We start from the raw sequence: 18,472 nt of genomic DNA, 5'->3' as shown, positions 1-18,472 counted from the left end.
TAATCATTGGGTCGTAGGTATGGTGGACCTAGGCTTGGTTTGGACTCGGTTTAGTATTTTGGCCATAACTTATTCGTTTTATGTCTGATTTGGGCTTGTAATATATTGTTGGAAAACTCTTTTCAAAGCCTATCCATCTAAACAATATCTGGACTAGGAAAATGGACCAAAATAATTAGGTTTGGACGTTTTTTTATGGTTTGGGCACGAAATGAATGAATTTAAGGACAAAAATTGGATGATTTTGGGTTTAAGGACATGAAATGAATGATTTGGATTAAAACATTACAAGTAAGGTTAGAAATATGGTCAAGGCTTAAGGACACTTTGCGAGACTCTTCAACTCTTCATCAGACTCGTCAATCAAAACGTGAAAGGTACTCATCACTAGGTTTGGTCTTTGGGGAGACACAATTAGGTGTCTACAGTAGTATTGACAATGCCGCAACATGTTTACCACCCCCATCCATTACATTGCCTTGGTCCCTTCCCATGACTGCCTAACCAATCCCTGCCCTTTTGGTCTTCTTATCCCACAACCCATCCACTTCTATGATAAAATTGTCGTAGCCATTCATTTCTTTTCCCAGCTGCACATGATTGAAGCCTGGTGGCAGGATTGGGTCTTCCCTGATATCATCAACATTATCATTATAATGCCTGCCATTTTAGATTAAAGTCCCATGATCTTGCATTGCCGTGTTGATGTATTCCGTCACCAAGATTGTTGCCCCAATGGTGCCATTAAAGCTTCTTGTGTTTCTGGTCTTCCACAACACCCATAATGTAGCAATAAACAAAACGCTACGGGTCCCTTGCATACCATCCTCGCTATAAAAAAGCAGGATATAGTTCTGGATCCAACTTGTCAAAGAGTTGAAACCAATAGAGTTATAGCAAATTGTCAGGGAGCCATTCTCCCAGACCTCCTTTGCTAGAATACAAAACCTAAAGAGGTGTTGGCTATCTTCCAATTCTTCCCCATAATAAGTACACGTTGCATCAACTTGTATGTCTCTATTAGCTTAGTTGAATTTTACTGCAAACCCATCATGAAAAAGCTTCCACAAGAAAAGTTTCCATTTCGGTTGAATATTCATCCTCCAAATGAGCTTCACAAAATCCTGTTCACTAAAAGAGAGATTCAATCATTCTAAGCCCTGGTCATTGGAGAGGTAATACTACCCATTTTTGACGGTATATCTACCCGACGAGTGGTACTTCCAGTAAAGGAAGTCATTATCCATTGTAGGGGAAATTTCCATAGCTAGAATTGACCTCGCAATATTCTAGTCGAAACATTCCCTTACCTTTCCTGCTTTCCACGTAGTAGAGTCCCTGTCAATAAAATCACTTACATTCTAGCCCAACGAAACCCCCAATCACTACAAGAAAACACCTGAATTTCGACGGAAAATTTCCGTCGAAAACACCCTGTTTTCCGTCGGGAAACACATTTCGGACGAAAATTTCGTCAGAACCGGTTGTCGAAAAATATTTTGTAGGGAAAACGACATTTTTCGACGGAAAATCTGTCGGAACCACTTTTCTAACGGAATTCAATCCGTCGAAAGAGGTTTTCCGGCCCGAAAAAGCCCGTCAAAAATTTCCGACAGACTGTATTCCGCCGGAAATTTTCGACGGAAATTCCGTCGGAAACTCCATCGAATAAAATAACAAAAAACCCACCGCACCACCGCTTCAAGCCCCCACTGCCACTACGCGTAACCAATTAACCCACCTAACCCGAACCCACCCACCAGACCCACAACCTTAACCAACCTAACCCTAACCTACCTAAAACCACCCAACTAACCTAGATCTATTACCTTAACCCACCTAATCCGAACCCACCCAACTAACCCAGATCTATCACCTAACCCACCCATACAAAACCCAAAACTACCACCCTAACCCTACCTATTTCGACTAACTACGCACCAAAAACCACCCACCACAACCGCCCAAAACCACAACCACAACCCAAAAAATTAATAAAACAATTAAAATAAAAAAATTTAAAACAAGAAAACATACCTTTAAAATCAAATTTGGCTTTGAATGTCACCTCAAATTTGGTTTAATATGGCCAAATTCCACCATGAGAACTCTATATCTAGAGTTGTCGTGGTCGAATTTGACTTGAAAAACCATTAATTTCTAGAGAACACTACACCTCCACGCTGGCGAGAAAGAAGACCAAATCGGCGTCGTGAACCCCCCAACCCCACACCAGCGACAAAGAAAAGAGACGAGGAAAGAGAAGAGAGAAAGGGAAGGAGAAGAGGAAAGTGAAGAGAGAGAAGGAGAAGAGAAAAGAAGAAGGAGAAGAGTAGCAGAGAACGAAGGAGAAAAGGAGAAAGGGGAGAGAAAGAGAAGGAGAAGAGAAAAGAAGAAGGATAAGAGCAGTAGAGAATGAAGGAGAAGAGGAGAGAAAAAGAGAAGGAGAAGAGGAGAGAAGAAAGAGAGGCGGAAATAGAAGGGGGAAAGGGCTGCGTTTTAGGGTTTGGTAAAAAGGGTTTTAATTTTTTTTAAGTTGTATTCTGACGGACTATAAACCCATCGGAAAATGTAAATTACGACGGAAAAATCCGTCAGAAAGCACATATATTCTGACGGATTTTATTTCTGTCGAAAATTTTCGACTAAATTGTTGAACTCGTTTGAATTATCCGACGGAACATAAATCCGTCGGAAATTTCGCTTTTCCGACGGAATTTCGTGTCCGTCGAATGTATGATTTGAGTTAACAATTAAGATTTTCCAATTAACCCAGGGCATACTGATAGCCTTAATATCTTTACCATTACCAACTTTCCACGCAAAACCGTTCTTGAAGGAGTTGGTAACTTTTTGAAGGCTTGCCCTTCCCATCGAGGGATTTCCTATTCTCACATAAGGCTTAGCCATATTACAGATCCCACAAGGTTAAAACCCTTTATGCAATCTAGTGAGCAACAGCTACAGATTGAGATGCATCCTTGTTGCACTACTAGAAATAGGCCTTTTTCCGACGGACTGTTTCCGACGGACACGAATTTCTGTCGAAAATCCCATATTCCGACGGATTTTTATTCCGTAGGAAATCCGTCGGAAAATTCCGACGGAATGTAAATCCGTCGGAATATATGGGATTTTCGACGGATTATTCCGTCGGAATAAAAATTTCCAACGAAAATAAAATCCGTCTGAAAGCCCATATATTACGACGAATTTATATTCCGTCGGAATATTTGTATTTTTTGACGGATTTTTCCGTCGGAAAAGGTAATTTCCAACGGAAAAATAGTCCGCGGAATATAAATTATAAAAAAAAAATGAAAAACACAAAAACCCTACATGAGCAAGCCGCCCCTTTTCCCCTTCATTGCACTTTCTCCTCTCCCTCCTCTCTCTCTCTCTCTCCTTATTTCTCTTCTCCTTCCTTCTGCTCCTATCCTGTAATCTATGTCCTTCCTTCTTTGATCTCTTCTCTCTTTTCGATCTTATTCTTCTCCTCCTCCTCCTCCTCCTTTTCTCTTCTCTCTCATCATCCGTCACTCCGCCGGACGTCGCTGCCCCCACCACTTGCTCGATGCCGCCTCGCGTTTCCCTCTACACCATTATTTTCTCTCTCCTCTCCTCTCTCAAGTCTATCATCGGCCACAGCAACACCGAGCAACACCTAAATTCTCCAGCAAATTTGAGCCAAATCCCACTACTAGAAAATAGGCCATTTCCGACGGCAAAATTTCGTCGGAAACACCATGAAATCCGTCGAAAAAGGCCGTTTCCGACGGAATTTCCGTCGGTACGGGTTGTCGGAAAACTTTTATTGGAAAAACGGCCTTTTTCATCGGAAAACACTGTTCCGACGGAATTTCGTCGTCAGAAGAAAAATTTCGGTCAATGGAAAGTCCGTCGGGAATTTCCGGCGGAATACAAATCCGCCGAAAACTTCCAACGGGAATTCCGTCGGAAATAACTTTAAAAAAAAACAAAAAAAAAACCTAGCACCACCCCAACCACCCTATCCAGCCACCACCCCTACCACCAGCCTACCCCCTGCCCCCCCTACCCACCCATACCCCTACCAGCCCCACCCACCACCCCCACCACCAGCCCTAGCCTAAACCCACCCACCCACCCTTACCTGAACCCACCCCCCTAACCCACCACCCTTAAACCTACACCACCAGCCCACCCCCTGCCACCACCCTTAAACCGACACCACCAGCCCATCCCCTGCCCCATTACCCACCAGCCCACCCCCTACCCCCCTACCCACCCAGACCCACCCCAATACGAAACCAGACACCACCACAATAGCCCACCAACACTACCCCACCACAACAGCCCACCCTACCCCACCACCACGACACCACCACACACCACCACCATTCCAAAAATTCAGTAAAAACCGAAATTAACCCCAAAAAATCGAAAATTAACCCCAAAAATACCAAAATTAATACAACATAATAAAATTTTACCACAAAAAAAAAAAACCAGATCTACATATTAATCAGAATTTCAATAAAAAAATTAAAAAAAACGATAATTAACAAACGAAAATTTAAAGAAATAAATTAATATACAATTTTATCATAAATTTTATAAACTAATATTACAATTCCATACCTAAATTACAAGATCTAAAAAAAAAAATAAACTTTGAGACTGGTGCAGTGCCTCGCGACGGTGGTTACTCGGTGTTGCTATGGCCGGTGATAGGCTTGAGAGAGGAGAGGAGAGAGAAAATACGTGTTGCTATGCTCGGTGATAGGCCGGTGCTATGGCCAGTGAGGGATGCGGAGAGAGAAGAGAAAAGGAGGAGGAGGAAAAGAAAAAGAATGAAAAGAGAGAAGAGAAAAGGAGCAGGAGGAAGGAGAAGAGAAATGAGGAGAGAGAGCAGAAGAGATGGAGGCGGGCAGATGAGGAGAGGAGAGAGAAATGGGAAATAAAAAGGGGGGGGGGGAGGAGAACCGGGTTTTTAAAGGGTTTTTAGGGTTAGTTTTTTTTTATTATTTTATTATATTCCGACGGAAAATCAATATTCCGACGGAATATTCTGTCTGAAATTTCCGACGGATTTATTTTCCGCCGGAAAATAACTGTTTCGACGGAATATGCCGTCGGAAATCTCCGACGGATTTTATTTCCGACGAAACATTACGGTTCCGACGAAATAATCTGTCGGAAGGCCCATAAATTTCAACGAATTTTTATTCCCTAGGAAATCCGTCGTAAATTTCTGACGGAATAAAAAACCGTCGTAAATTTCCGACGGAATAAAAATCCGTCGGAAATGGTCCGTCGGAAATCGGCCTGTTTCTAGTAGTGTCCAAGCATTTTCAAGCAAAAAAACGAACCAAAACCTTAGGAAATTCGGACCCAAACCCTCTAGTAAAATCGAGCAAATAAAGGCCAAATCGAGCAAATCCAAGCGTTGTTAAGCCCAGATTCAGCCCATTCGTTCGTCAAGCTTTGTTGTTGTTGTTTTCCAATTTGTATTCTGTTTGTTTTTTTTATTAATTTGCATAGATATGGTATTTTTGAATAATTTTTTTTGTTCCAATTTATATTCGTTCGTCTGCTCCAATTTGTATAGAACACGATTTTTTTGTTCCGATTTGTATTCTGATCTGTATTTGTTTCAATTTGTATAGATCTGTTTTTTTTTTCAATATTTTTCATTGTTTTTGTTTCTTTATTTCGATTTGTATTCGGAAAATTGGGTTGGAGGAATGGTGGTTACAGTGGATGATCTGGGCTGGTGGAGTGGGTGGAATGGTGGTTACGGTGGGTGGTCTGGGCTGAGTGGGGTGGGTGGGTGGGTGGAATGGTGGTTACGGTGGGTGGAATGGGTTGGGTGGGGGGGCTGTTTTTATTTTTTATTTTTCTTATTATCATTTCCGACGGAAAATTCAGTCGAAAGGAAGTACATTCCGACGGAATATTCTGTCGGTAGAGGAATATTTCGACGGAAAATTCCATCGGAAGAGGTATATTCCGACGGACTCTCGATTAAAGTTAAAAACTGCGCCGACAGAAACAAATCCGTCGGAAATTCCGTCGGAAACTACCCTTCCGACGGAAAAGGTCGAATTTCCTATAAAGTGTTTTGCGACATACTGATTCCGACAGAATTTCATCGGAAGACCATTTTCCAACGGAATTTCCGATGTTTCCGACGGATTTTTTCCGTCGGAATCAAGCTGTTTTCTTGTAGTGTTGCTTGTTTGAAGAGAAGGGCATCATTTAGATTCCAAGCACCTCAAATGCCTAGACCTCCCATGCTTTTAGGGAGCAGGGTGATAGCTCACCCAGTGCATTCCCTTATTCCCATTTTTGGACCACCAAAATCTTGTGATAAGTGAGTCAATTTTATTTGCAATACTTTGGGGAAGCTTCAAACATTTCATAACATGGGCCGAGATACTTACTAAAACCATGTTGATGAGTATTAATTTTGCTGCTTGGGAGAGGCGCAAAGGTGCTCAAGAGACAATTTTCTCGGGCACTTTATTCACTAAGAATTGGAAAGATGAGCTTTTCTTTCCCTGTATATCTATCGGAGCTCCTAAGTGAGTCCCCATGTTATCAGTTTCAGACATAGCCAGTATACTCTTCAGAGATAACCTTCTACCGTGGTCAACATTTGGAGATAATTTCACGAACGACTTTTGAAGATTTAGTTGTCGGCCAAAAGCTTTTCCAAACCTATGAAGAATGTCTCCAATGCATAAGTATGATTCCTCAATTGATTTGAATAGGGAATCCCTGAGTTGAGGGTAATGGTTTAAAGAGGATAATTTGAGTATGTATTGCTTTGTTTGGGAGAATGAATGAGATTTTATGACCTCTTTTAGCTAGATTATTTGCTAAATGAAGAAATGGTGTAATGTGGCCTAATGCATAAGCATGATTCCTCTGTTTATTTTTCGTTGAAATCGTATATAATGGGCGCTAAGTTAATGGCATCCCTTGATTTTTTTGGAATAAATATGCAAAAAGTGTTTGACGTACATTCCAATGATATTTATAACATGGATCTTGTTAACGAGGCGTTAGATATAATCATTTAACATATTTTCTAAAGTGGTATTATTTTAGAATGTATGTCAAAATCACACGTTAATCGGTGTAATTAATGTTTCTACTTATAGTTACCTTATATATATCCAACGCTCCCGGGGGCGTTCGTTAGCTTTTTCTTTATAACAAATGGCTCGTCTTGTGTGTGGCTGGTCATACCGTGTGACCATTTATAAAAGAACAAATAATCCTATAATATTGACCTAGTAACCCCTGTAATACTGATCGAGTAACCCCTATAACACTGACTGTGTAACCCTATAACACTAACGAAGTAACCCCTTTAACACTGATCAAGTAATCTCTATTACACTAACGAAGTAACCCCTATGATGGCTGGCTACAGCCACGTATAAAAATGTGTGTATAACAAATCAACAAATATTACTTTGCATAACTAACTACTCAACATTTTATCATTGAATACAAAATCATGTGGGGTATGGGGTATGGTTAGTGGGTGTAAATGCTTTCAAATTTCAATACAACTAGTTCAAAGTCCCTACACGGTTTTACAATAGTATTATTTTATTATTCATTTATTAGAAACTGTACAAAACGAAATCATTGTAAATAAAATAAAACATAAAAAATACAATAAACATTGTGATATGCATATACTGTAAGATTAATCTCAATGTCCACTACTAGAAATAGGCCGTTTTCCGACGGATTTGTTCCGACGAACTTAAATCCTGTTGGAAAATTCGAATATTCCGACGGAATTTTGGTCTGTAAAAAAAAAAAACCGTTGGAAAATATAAGTTGCGACGGAAAATCCCTCGGAAATATTCCGACGGATTTTTTATCTCTCGGAATTTACTGCTTTCGACGGAATATTCCCTCGGAAAACTCCGTCGGAAGCTTTAAATTTAGAGGAAAAAAAATTGGCCGGAACATATTAATTTCCTACGGTTTTAAATCCGTCGGAAAAATTCCGACGGAATTAAAATCCGTCAGAAATTTCCGACGGAATTTAGTCCTTTTCCGATGGAAATTTATTTAAAAAAAAAATCAAAAATAAAACCCTAAATGAAATCCGACCCCCTACCCCCTTCCCTTTTCATTTCTCTTTCTCTCTCCCCGCCCTTTTTCCATCTCCTCCTTCTATTCATTTCTCTTTCTCTCTCCTCTCCTCCTTTCCTCCTCCTCTTTCTCTCTCCTCTCCTCCTCTCCTCTTCTCTTTCTCTCTCCTCACCTCCTCTTTCACCGCAACCCATACGCAACCCGTCACTCACCGAAGCTTTAACACCCATAAACGGCTCCTGATTTCCCGACGAATTTTCAGGGGACGACTGAGGTTCAGTGTCGAAACGAGGCTTAGAATCGTTGAGCTGGACTCGGTTTCATCAACAACAACCTAAACATCAATTGTCGATCTTGTAATTTAGGTTTGTGTTTAGGTTTTTTTTTTTTTTTTTTTTTTTTTTTTTTTTTTTTTTTTTGAAACATAGATCTAGTTAATTGTATATGTAATTGTAATGTTAATTTATAAAATTTATTAGACAATTATATATTTATACATTTCTATTAATTTTCCTTGTTTAAGGTTGGTTTTTTGAATTTTTTGGGATTTTTTTTAGGGTTATTTCCGATTTTTTGGGGTTAATGGTGGTGGTGTGATGGTGTTGGTGGTGGTGGGGTGGTCTATTGTGGTGGTGTCGGTGGTTATGGGGTGGGGTTGTGGTGGTGTTGGTTTGGTTTGGTGTGGGTGGGCTGTTGTGGTGGTGTCAGTGGTTATGGGGTGGGGTTGTGGTGGTGTCAATTTGGTTTGGTGTGGGTGGGCTATTGTGGTGGTGTTGGGATGGGGTTGTGGTGGTGTCGATTTGGTTTGGTATTGGGGTGGGAATGTGGTGGTGTCGGTGGTGTTAAGGGTCTGGGGTATGGGGGTATGGGTGGGCTGGTGGTGGGGGTGGTTGGTGGGTTTTTTTTTTTTTCTATTAAATTTTCCGACAGAAATTTCTGTCGGAAGCTAGTATATTCCGACAGAAAATTCCGTCGGAAGCTTGGCCTGTTGCGACGGAATTTTCTGTCGGAAACTTGCGACGGACATCCCAATTAAGTCAAACTTGACTCTGACAGAATAAAATCCGTCGAAAATTCCGACGGAATTTCCCTCGGAATATCGCGAAATTCCTACAAAGTGTAATGCGACGGTGCTTTCCGACGGAATTTCAGGGTTTTTTCGACGGATTTTTTCCGTCGTGATTGACTGTTTTCTAATAGTGTGTCTAATTTTATTGTACAATTAATATAAAGCCATATATTACGTAATATTTCAAAGTGTAACAAACTTTTTTATTTATTTATTTTTTATCTAAGCCATATGTTACGTCATGTTATCTCAAAACGACCTTTGTTTTTATATATATAATTATCAAAAGTATTTTTTTTAATGATATAAGAGCGCTATTTGTGGGTAAATTTTCTTTTTTGACAACTGAAAGAAGATTAAGATAACCAATTTATCTCTTATATTGTAACAAACTTTTTTACAAGATAACAAAAAAATAAAATAAAGAAAATTGTAAAAAAAAAATAACAAAAATTTTGGGCGGGAAATTTTTTTTACTAAGAGGATGACACGTGTATTAGGGGATAATGTTGGGGATTACTTTAGTATATAGGTATTGATCCCCTTTGTCAAATTTGATTGAAATTCAAAATTAAATTCATTTATTTAGTTGTGCTTTTAACACTACAAGTTAACAACGCATAATGAACTTATTAAGACTCGTTTAGTTCACCTTTTTTTTGCTTATCTAATCTGATCTGGTCTTATTTGATCTGGTTTAGTATGATCTGATTTGATTGTCTGATTTGACCAAACTTTGACCTTATGTGTACGATAATCTATAAAGAAGAAATTTATCAAGTGGATCTTGTTAGATTCGTATTAATGTGTATTTTATTAACATGTAATTTTTATAATTTTTTTCATTACGTAATTAAAGATATTTAGCGATAAAAACCGCAAGTAAAACGATGATCCGATCTAAACCTATTTTTCTGAACTAAGTAGAGGTGATAAAAAAAACGGGTCGGGTCGGGTCAGGCCTTAACATCATATCTCATGCCCAAACCCGCAAAAAGCAACAGGCTTGTTGGGCCAAAATGGGTTTTCCGGGCTTTTTTCGGGACGGTTTTGGGTTTTTAACTGAAAATGTGCACTTTTAGGCTTGTCCAAACCGGCCCTATTTTTTGACTGAGCTGTACTTGATCACATCTAGAAATAAGTAAAGATAAGTTAAACTAAACAAGGCCTTAGGCTCTACTCTCTTCCTTATTCTAACTAGTTTTATATGCACGTGAGAAAAGAATAGGATACAGAGTACGAATATTCGCAGACTTTGCAATTGTGTACTCCATAACAAATTGTGTCATCTTCACCATCCTTTAAAAAAAAAATAATAATTATCTTTGCATCTTTAGTTTTAGTTATCTAATTTTTACTTATTAAACTTATATATACTCCCCAAAATAAATAAATAAAAAAAATTTATATATACTCCGTAGCACATGAATTAAGATAACTCTAAAGCCTTATCAAAACAATCTTATTTAGCCTAAATTCAAATAAATGAAAATAAAGAAGATAAAATTTTCAATTAGGATCAGTTCACTTCACCTTATTTTTATTGAACTGAAATCATACTTAATAAAGTTAAATTATTTTTACCGAACGAACTAAACTTATTTTACCTAAATTGAAATTTTATTTTTTAAAGTGAAATGAACATGACATTAGAGTAAATAATTAGGTGAATTATTGTGTACTGTTATACATCAGCATTGCGTACTTGAATACGAAGAATTCAGAATAAGACAGAAGCAATGAAGGATAGAATTTCCCCACGTATACTCCTACCATATCTGCCACATTTTTCATTGTTCTTCTCTCATTCAAATTCATACAGTACTACATAATTGACTTTTATATTTCAATTAATTTAATCTACATCCTGTTCACATTTGCGGAAATTAATTACTCCTTCCATTATCTTTAGTGCAATATACCCTCTATTTTTTAACTAGTTCTTTATTAACACTTTTTGCATATATGAGTTTAGGTTGGATTATAAGTTTGAGCTCCTTTAGGCAATTTCGAAGGATCCCCTGTTTTATTGGAGGACTAAGCTATATAGCGTGGGCTCGTGGCTAAGGATGATGCTGGGAGAGTAGTCTAGTTTATTTTTGTTTACTTTGTCTTTATTTTCTGTTTGTTTGTTGGTGTTGCTTTTTTTTTTTTTTATTCGTTGTGTTTGTAGTTTAGTGGTCTTTGTTCTTTTGTTTTTTGGCCTTTGCCCTCTCGTTCACAAAAAAAAAAGAAAAAAAAAAACAAACAAACAGTTTTTACTGTATTTATTTGACTTACTTTGACTTATGTTTGTGATTTATATGGTTGAAATCGTCTTAATAAATAGATTATTAATTCCCTCCCACATCACTTACTTTTTAATACGAAGTAAAATATTAGCTCAACTATGTGCCGATGGAAGTGTAATACTTAAAAAATCATAAAGAGTAAATTGTTAGCTAAATTTTTTTTAAAGATGAAAATTGTTTAAACTTTCCTAATTTCTTACGGAGTACTCCGTTTTTCTTTCCCCCTAGTCCTCGCGACTCCAAGGTCTCCAACCATGTTCCTCTCTTATTTTTATTACTCTCAATTAGCACTGTCAAATTTCAAACCAAAACCGTTTAATTAACTGTCCGAAACCAACCGACCCAAATGAGAACCGATCCAATTAAAAACCGATTATTTGAAACCAAAAACCGACCCAAATCATATTTTAGTTAACTCGAAAATCGAACCGATCCAAATAATGTTAAATCGTATAAGAACAGAACTCGTTAACGAATCTAACCAGTTTTAAACTGAACTGAAATAGAAACGAATCGAAAAAAGAACCGAATCGTTGTTAACCCGAACCGTTTCTAACCCGAAAGAGTTTGAACCGTGTTAAAAATTGTTTACACTGAACCGTTTACAAAGCGAACCGCTTATAAACCAAACCGTTTACAAACCACTTACTATTATAAATTGGTAGTTTCAGTAGAATTAATCTTGTCAGCTTAATATGAACGTATAAACTATAAGGGGAAGATTAAAATCACGTTACAAGAAATTTTAAATGAAATCTAATTATGCAAACATATTTACTACAGATTACATTATTACTAGAGTATCAGTTAAGTTAGTTCATTATTGTTAATTTATTTTATGCATAACTAATTTTAAACTATGTAGTTATCATTACTTCATTAGAACATCTGCTGTACTTTTTTTTTTTTGAGGAATCATCATTAGAACCGATAATAATTTGAACCAAATTGAAACCGATTCGTAGGTCACTTGAACTGATTTCAAACCGAACTAGTTTTAAATCGAAACTAAAACCGAAACCGAACTGTCAAATCATTTTGATAGTGCTACTCTCAATATTCTCTTTTATTTGAATTAAACTATATCACGTAAGAACTTGTTAAATTTGATTTGAATTGGGGAGTATTATTTTCTCATCACATATTTTAAAAGGCCCGTTCACTTCACCTTATTTTTGCAGAACTAAAATCATTTTTACTAAACTGAAATTATTTTTACTGAACTTAAAATTATTTTTACTGAAATGAAATTAACTTTACTGAACTAAGATTATTTTTGCTGAATTAAAATTGTGGCGTTTAGTTCACAAAGATGGTTCTCTGTTGAGTCGGGTTATGAAAGCAAAATATTACCCAAACGGTTCTTTCTTGGATTCATATTTGGGATATGGTAGTAGTTACTCTTGGAGGAGTATTTTGAGTTCGAAAGCACTACTCAAAGAAGGTATTATATGGCGCATTGGTAACGGCTTGAATGTGAGCATATGGCATGACCTTGGCTTGCTGATGCTGAGGGTCGTTTTGTTACCAGCCCGACTGTCGAAGGCATGAGTCAGGTATGTCAGCTAATAGACTTTAATCGTATGGAGTGGAATGTTGACCTCATTACTTCAATTTTTAATGAGCGGGATCAGCGTTGCATTTTGTCCATTCCTCTAAGCTGTAGAGGCCCCTGTGATGTTCTTACATGGGCATTCTCTAAGGATGGATTATATACGGCAAAAACGCGTATATGTTGGGGAAGGGGTGTAACTTTGATGCATTTCACTTGGCTTGGGTGGAAATATGGGGCTTGGAAGTATCCCCAAAGGTAAGACATTTCCTTTGGCGTTTATGTACAAGTACTCTGCCAACAAGAGCACTCTTGAAAGCTCGTCACGTGATTGATAATGCCGTATGTTCGTGGTGTGGTAAGGAGGAAGAGACTAGCTCTCACATTCTATTTGACTGTGAAAGGTCTAGGGAGCTGTGGGAGGATAGTGGATGTGCGAGTTTGATTGAAGACATAAGTGGGACAATGTGCGACATGGTTGTGCGTTGGAAGGCTACGAATGTGAAGAAACAACAGCGGGCTGCCAACTTAATTTGGCTCCTTTGGGCTCAGCGTAACCTTTGGGTTTTTGATGGCAAAGCTACTCCAAATGGCTTGCTTCTCTCTCGGCTGGATAGGTTGAGTGAGGAATATGGAAAATACAACAGCATGATTTACAAGCCGATGCAGCCCTGAAGAAAAAAGAGTGCCTCGAAATGGGTAGCTCCCCCCACTGGCTTAATCAAAGTGAATGCCGATGCGTGTTTGGCCAGTGAGGGTTGGGTGGGGCTAGGAGTGGTGGCAAGGAATCACAAAGGAGAGGTTCTCTTCTCTGCGGTTAGACGAGTGAGAGCCCAATGGCCTGTGGAAGTGGCGGAAGGTAGAGCGCTGCTGTTCGCTTTCAAGCTTGCTAGAAGGTATGGGTACGAGGATATGGTGCTAGAGTCCGATTGCCAGGTGCTGATAAACAGGCTATCAAATGCTGCAGTTTACTTCTCAGAGTTCGATATAGTGCTTGAGCCTTGAGGATATCCTTTCTGTTAGTTGTGCATTGAATTACTTTGCTTGGTCACACGTTAAAAGAGAGGGCTACTTTTGTAGCCCATCATCTAGCCAAGCTAGTGTCCTTTGGGGACGAGCAAATTTGGATAAATTATTATCCTTCGATAATTTCCCCCTATGTACTTTCGAATACTTTAGCTACTGATTAATAATATTATTTGACGGTTTTCAAAAATATATATATAATATTATTTTTTTTTAATTTTTTTTAGGTAAAGTGAATATGGCCAAAACTCTTAAAAGTCAATCTAGCCAAATTATTGTACTTTTAAGAGTGATTGATTTCTTTCCATACTTTATACAGTATTTCGTATTTGTATGATATCTTCCAATTTATTACAGTTCACACTATAAATATCATCCATACTCATTCTATATATTTCGATGCTTCGTTCTTCTATTTTCTCTCTCTTCAGACAAAGATCAATACCAATTTCTCTGGTTTCAATTGTTTCATTTAATCAATTATCTTCGATTTCAAAGCCAACCCATTTCAGATCTTCCATTAATTTGGATAATTTGTCTTCTGAGTATTTTTATCATTCTCCCTTTTCTCAAAGTTATTCACAAAAGTCCATGGCAAGTGACTCTTCTGCTCAACCCAAATCAGTCCACGACTTTGTTGTCAAGGTTAGTATTAATCCTCTTTTAATTGTTCTTTTTTTTATTTTTGCAGTTTAATACTGTAATTGTAATTTTGTTTGTTAGATTATCAAAATTCTCAATTTTGCTGTAATTAATTTTATTAATTCTCTGATTATATATGCTGTTTGGTGTTCTGTTTTCAATTTCGTGTTTATTGGATTGATTTTGGCACTATGTCATATGATTTAAATTTTGATCAGCCTGTTTGAAGGAAGAAAAATTGGATTAATTTTGGTGGATTTTTATAGTAATCCGAGGCAAAATTGGGAAAAGGGTAATGTAAAATTGAAATTGGGGCTTTGGTGTTCTGTATTTTTTGCTGATTTAATTTCAAATTTTCAATCATTAATTATCATTTCTGGGCCGATCAATATTACAAGGTTGAGTTTTGATGGTTTTAGTGTTAATTTGAGATGAAGGGTTTGTTGTTAGTATAATTAGCGAAATTTTGTACTCAGTATAAATAGAGATCAAGAATGAATAAATCCATTAAATTTTCCATTGGGTTTTACTAGTCTGGTTGCCTGATAAGAGTTAGGGCTGTTTTCAGTTTTTTCTTTCGGTTGGCAGTGTGCAGGAATTATGGCCGTTTCCGGTTTTTTCTTTCTTTCGGTGGGCAGTGTCACGGTGTGGGTGTTTGCGTGTGTGGTACTGAGGAAACATAGAAGGAGTTTAACGGTTCATGGTTTTTTTACAATAATTTAGTAGGAAATGAAAATTTCGAGTTATGAGAGTAATTTAGTCGGGAATGAAGAATTCGAGTAACATACATGGATTTTGGTTCATGGTGTTATTACAGTAATTTAGTCAAAAATGAAGAATTCAAGTTATTACAGTAATTAATTTGGAAATGAAGAATTCAAGTAACATACTAGGACTTCAATCGGTTCATGGTCTTATTACAGTAATTTAGTCGGAAATGAAGAATTCGGGTAACATACAAGAACTTCAAGCGGTTCATGATCTTATTACAGTATTTTTGTTGGAAATGAAGAATTCGAGTGACATAGATTTTTTGTTGCTTTGATTATTATTAGCTAACGTCATAGTGAGTTTGCATCCATTGGGCCGTGAGGGAAATTTAAAGTCTTTGTTTGCTAAAGTTTCATCTCTGTCCTTGTACTTAGTGAAGACTGTAGGATGACATTGTATATTAAGAGATGCGGAGTGTGGTTTCTTTTTCTATTTGATTTGCTCCTTTAAATTTTAATGTGTCATTGATTTCCTATCCTTTGTTTAAAGGGAAATGAAGATAATTTGCTATAGTCCCTATGAAGTTTTTGACTTTCTAGTTTGACATATTAACTGTTAATATGCAGGATGCTCGTGGAAACGATGTTGATCTTAGCATTTACAAAGGGAAGGTGCTGCTGATTGTCAACGTTGCCTCACAATGGTATGATATGGCTTGAACTCATTTTAGGATGTTTCATTTGTATTTTTTTTTTCTTTTGTTTTTTAATTTATATTTTATTATCCTGGCTTCTATAACTGATGCTTTTATATGACCTAAGCTAGTGTGACAACATTTTATGGACATACCAAAATTACGTATGTAGGATTTTGGGACTTATGTATGGAGGGGATAAATCATAAGGGTTGGAATTAGTGAAGCCATTGTTTTTGAAGTGTAGGGGCATGGCATTAACTTAGTTGGAACTTAGAAGTATATTATGGGACTCCTATTGCTCTGTTTGCCTTCTTTCTTTCAGCTTTTAATTAAAGGATATTGCCGTTGAAACTAGTAGTGATCATTTGGCGGGCTGGGTTGGGCTTAAGACTAAAAAATCAGCGTGTTGATTCGGGCTGGTCCAAGGTTTGGGCCGAAAATCCTACCCAAACCCATAAATTTTGGCTGGGCCTAACAGGCTTTAAAGGCCAGGCCCAAAAAACAAATAAAATGTGTAATATACTTGTCCAAGGCCCACCCAAAAGATAATAATTTGGGGGCTGGGTTGGGCCTAACCCGTACTTCGGGCCCAATTTTTATGTCCATTCCCCCCTCCCCAAAAAAATTGGCCGGGCTGGCGGGGCTCATGTTGATCAGGTCTAGTTGAAATGTATGTTATGTCCTGTTGCTCTGTTTGCCTTCTTTTTTGTAACTATTAATAAAAGGCAAAAACTAATGAGCGCCCCCGGGGCGTTAGATAAGAGAATTGAAAGTGGAAATATTAGAGTAAACCTAACATTAATTACACTGGATGACGCGTGATTTTGTCATGCATTCCTAACTTAATACTATTTTAACCAATATGATTATTCCTTATCTAACGCCCCGGGGCGCTCGTTAGCAAGATCCTTAATAAAAGGATATTGTCGTTACCATTTGTGCTTAACTCAGCTAACTCCTTTTTCTCTATTGGGTGCAGTGGTCTTACCAATTCAAACTACACAGAATTGACTGAATTGTATGAGAAGTACAAGGACCAAGGTAGCTTGTCGCTCTTCCGTTCCTCTTTGTTGGCACTGTTGTATAGAAGTTTGAAATTACATGTGTGCTAAATTGCTGCAGGTTTCGAGATCTTGGCATTTCCGTGTAACCAGTTTGGTAACCAAGAGCCAGGAAGTAATGAGGAGATTGTGCAGTTTGCCTGCACTCGTTTCAAAGCTGAATACCCCATTTTTGACAAGGTATTTTGTTAAATTCTCTATCTATTCTTATGTTAGATAAGTTGTGTTTAGCAACATCATCAATTTAAGTTGTGAAGTCTGGATAGAATGTAAAACCTTCTAAAGGTTCGACAATATCGATCATCAATTGAATTGGCTTTTGTAGCTTTTGTGACTTTTCTTACACAATTTTCACAGGTTGAAGTGAATGGTGGTAATACTGCCCCAATCTACAAGTTCTTGAAATCAAGCAAAGGTGGGTTTTTGGGAAGTGACATTAAGTGGAATTTCTCCAAGTTTCTTGTTGATAAAGATGGTAACGTTGTTGACCGTTATGCACCAACTACTTCCCCGAAGAGCATCGAGGTAAAAAAACTTAGCTTTACTCATTAACGTATCAAGAAAACAACGGGATGTGTATTAGAGTGCTAGTGATAACCGTTTAATCTTTATCTTTTTGCAGAAGGACGTGAAGAAACTGCTGGGCATTGCATAAAAAGTGTAGACTTAAAAGGAGGCAGTTTCGTGTTTCGTTTGTTTTGCTATCACCTGTATTATGTTTTCCGTTATCATAAAGGTGGTTGTTTGGCAATGTACTCTCTGTCAAGCTTCCATAATTTGTTTATGTAAACTGTACTAGAGTTTTTATTCTCCTTTTAATCTACCGCTGAAAAAGGGTCTATGAATCACTTCTTTGCTATACATTATATTTTTCTAGCTCAATGCATCATCACCACGAAAATAGAAGTGCCGAGTGCTATGGTTTCCTTTCTCGTCTTCTAAATAATATGATAGTCTTGATTCAATAAAATTTTAGGATAATTAGTCTTTGATTCAATGACAATTCAGTGTTAGTTAGGTAAAAACCATTTCCAATGCTCTTCCCATTCTACGATTTCTTGGTTCCCTTGGAGAACTAATAAAGCAATTGAAAAATTTGGTAAAAATAATCCTAAATTTCATGCATTTGTTTTAAATAATCTCAAATTTGGACTATTTTATAATAATCCGAACTTTGAGGCGTATTTGCTTTTATTGGTATCAACTGGTCATCTAAGCTGTTACAACAGGTTACTGAATACGTGTCACTATGTGATTGGTATAAAAAAAAAAATTGAATGCCCAGTCAGCCCTACCACCTCCGGCACCCCAACCCCTCGA

At 37.6% G+C, this 18,472-nt stretch overlaps 2 protein-coding genes across 2 annotated transcripts; both read left to right on the top strand.

Annotated features, from left to right (window-relative positions):
- Positions 1 to 13,195: 13,195 nt before the first annotated feature.
- LOC110719168 lies at positions 13,196 to 13,690 on the top strand. The gene has a single exon (XM_021898072.1). It carries the CDS (start codon positions 13,196 to 13,198, stop codon positions 13,688 to 13,690), a length of 495 nt encoding a protein of 164 aa, XP_021753764.1.
- Positions 13,691 to 14,418: 728 nt separating this feature from the next.
- Positions 14,419 to 18,028, top strand: LOC110719442 (probable phospholipid hydroperoxide glutathione peroxidase). The gene is made up of 6 exons (XM_021898387.1): positions 14,419 to 14,686; positions 16,021 to 16,097; positions 17,071 to 17,132; positions 17,214 to 17,332; positions 17,510 to 17,677; positions 17,775 to 18,028. The coding sequence occupies exons 1-6, from the start codon at positions 14,441 to 14,443 to the stop codon at positions 17,805 to 17,807; spliced, it is 705 nt and encodes a 234-aa protein (XP_021754079.1). The 5' UTR covers positions 14,419 to 14,440; the 3' UTR covers positions 17,808 to 18,028.
- The last annotated feature ends 444 nt before the right edge of the window (positions 18,029 to 18,472 follow it).

This window comes from Chenopodium quinoa, unplaced genomic scaffold (genome assembly GCF_001683475.1).
Source record: "Chenopodium quinoa cultivar QQ74 unplaced genomic scaffold, ASM168347v1, whole genome shotgun sequence".
Lineage (NCBI taxonomy): Eukaryota > Viridiplantae > Streptophyta > Magnoliopsida > Caryophyllales > Amaranthaceae > Chenopodium > Chenopodium quinoa.
The sequence above is the reverse complement of the archived record's forward strand: the minus strand, read 5'-3'. Positions and strand labels throughout refer to the sequence as shown.

Coding starts and splice junctions, on each gene's coding strand:
- LOC110719168 (XM_021898072.1), top strand. CDS start 13,196: ATGTTGGGGAAGGGGTGTAACTTTGATGCATTTCACTTGGCTTGGGTG.
- LOC110719442 (XM_021898387.1), top strand. CDS start 14,441: ATGCTTCGTTCTTCTATTTTCTCTCTCTTCAGACAAAGATCAATACCA. Junction 14,687..16,020: donor TCCACGACTTTGTTGTCAAG/GTTAGTATTAAT, acceptor GTTAATATGCAG/GATGCTCGTGGAAACGATGT. Junction 17,133..17,213: donor TGAGAAGTACAAGGACCAAG/GTAGCTTGTCGC, acceptor AAATTGCTGCAG/GTTTCGAGATCTTGGCATTT.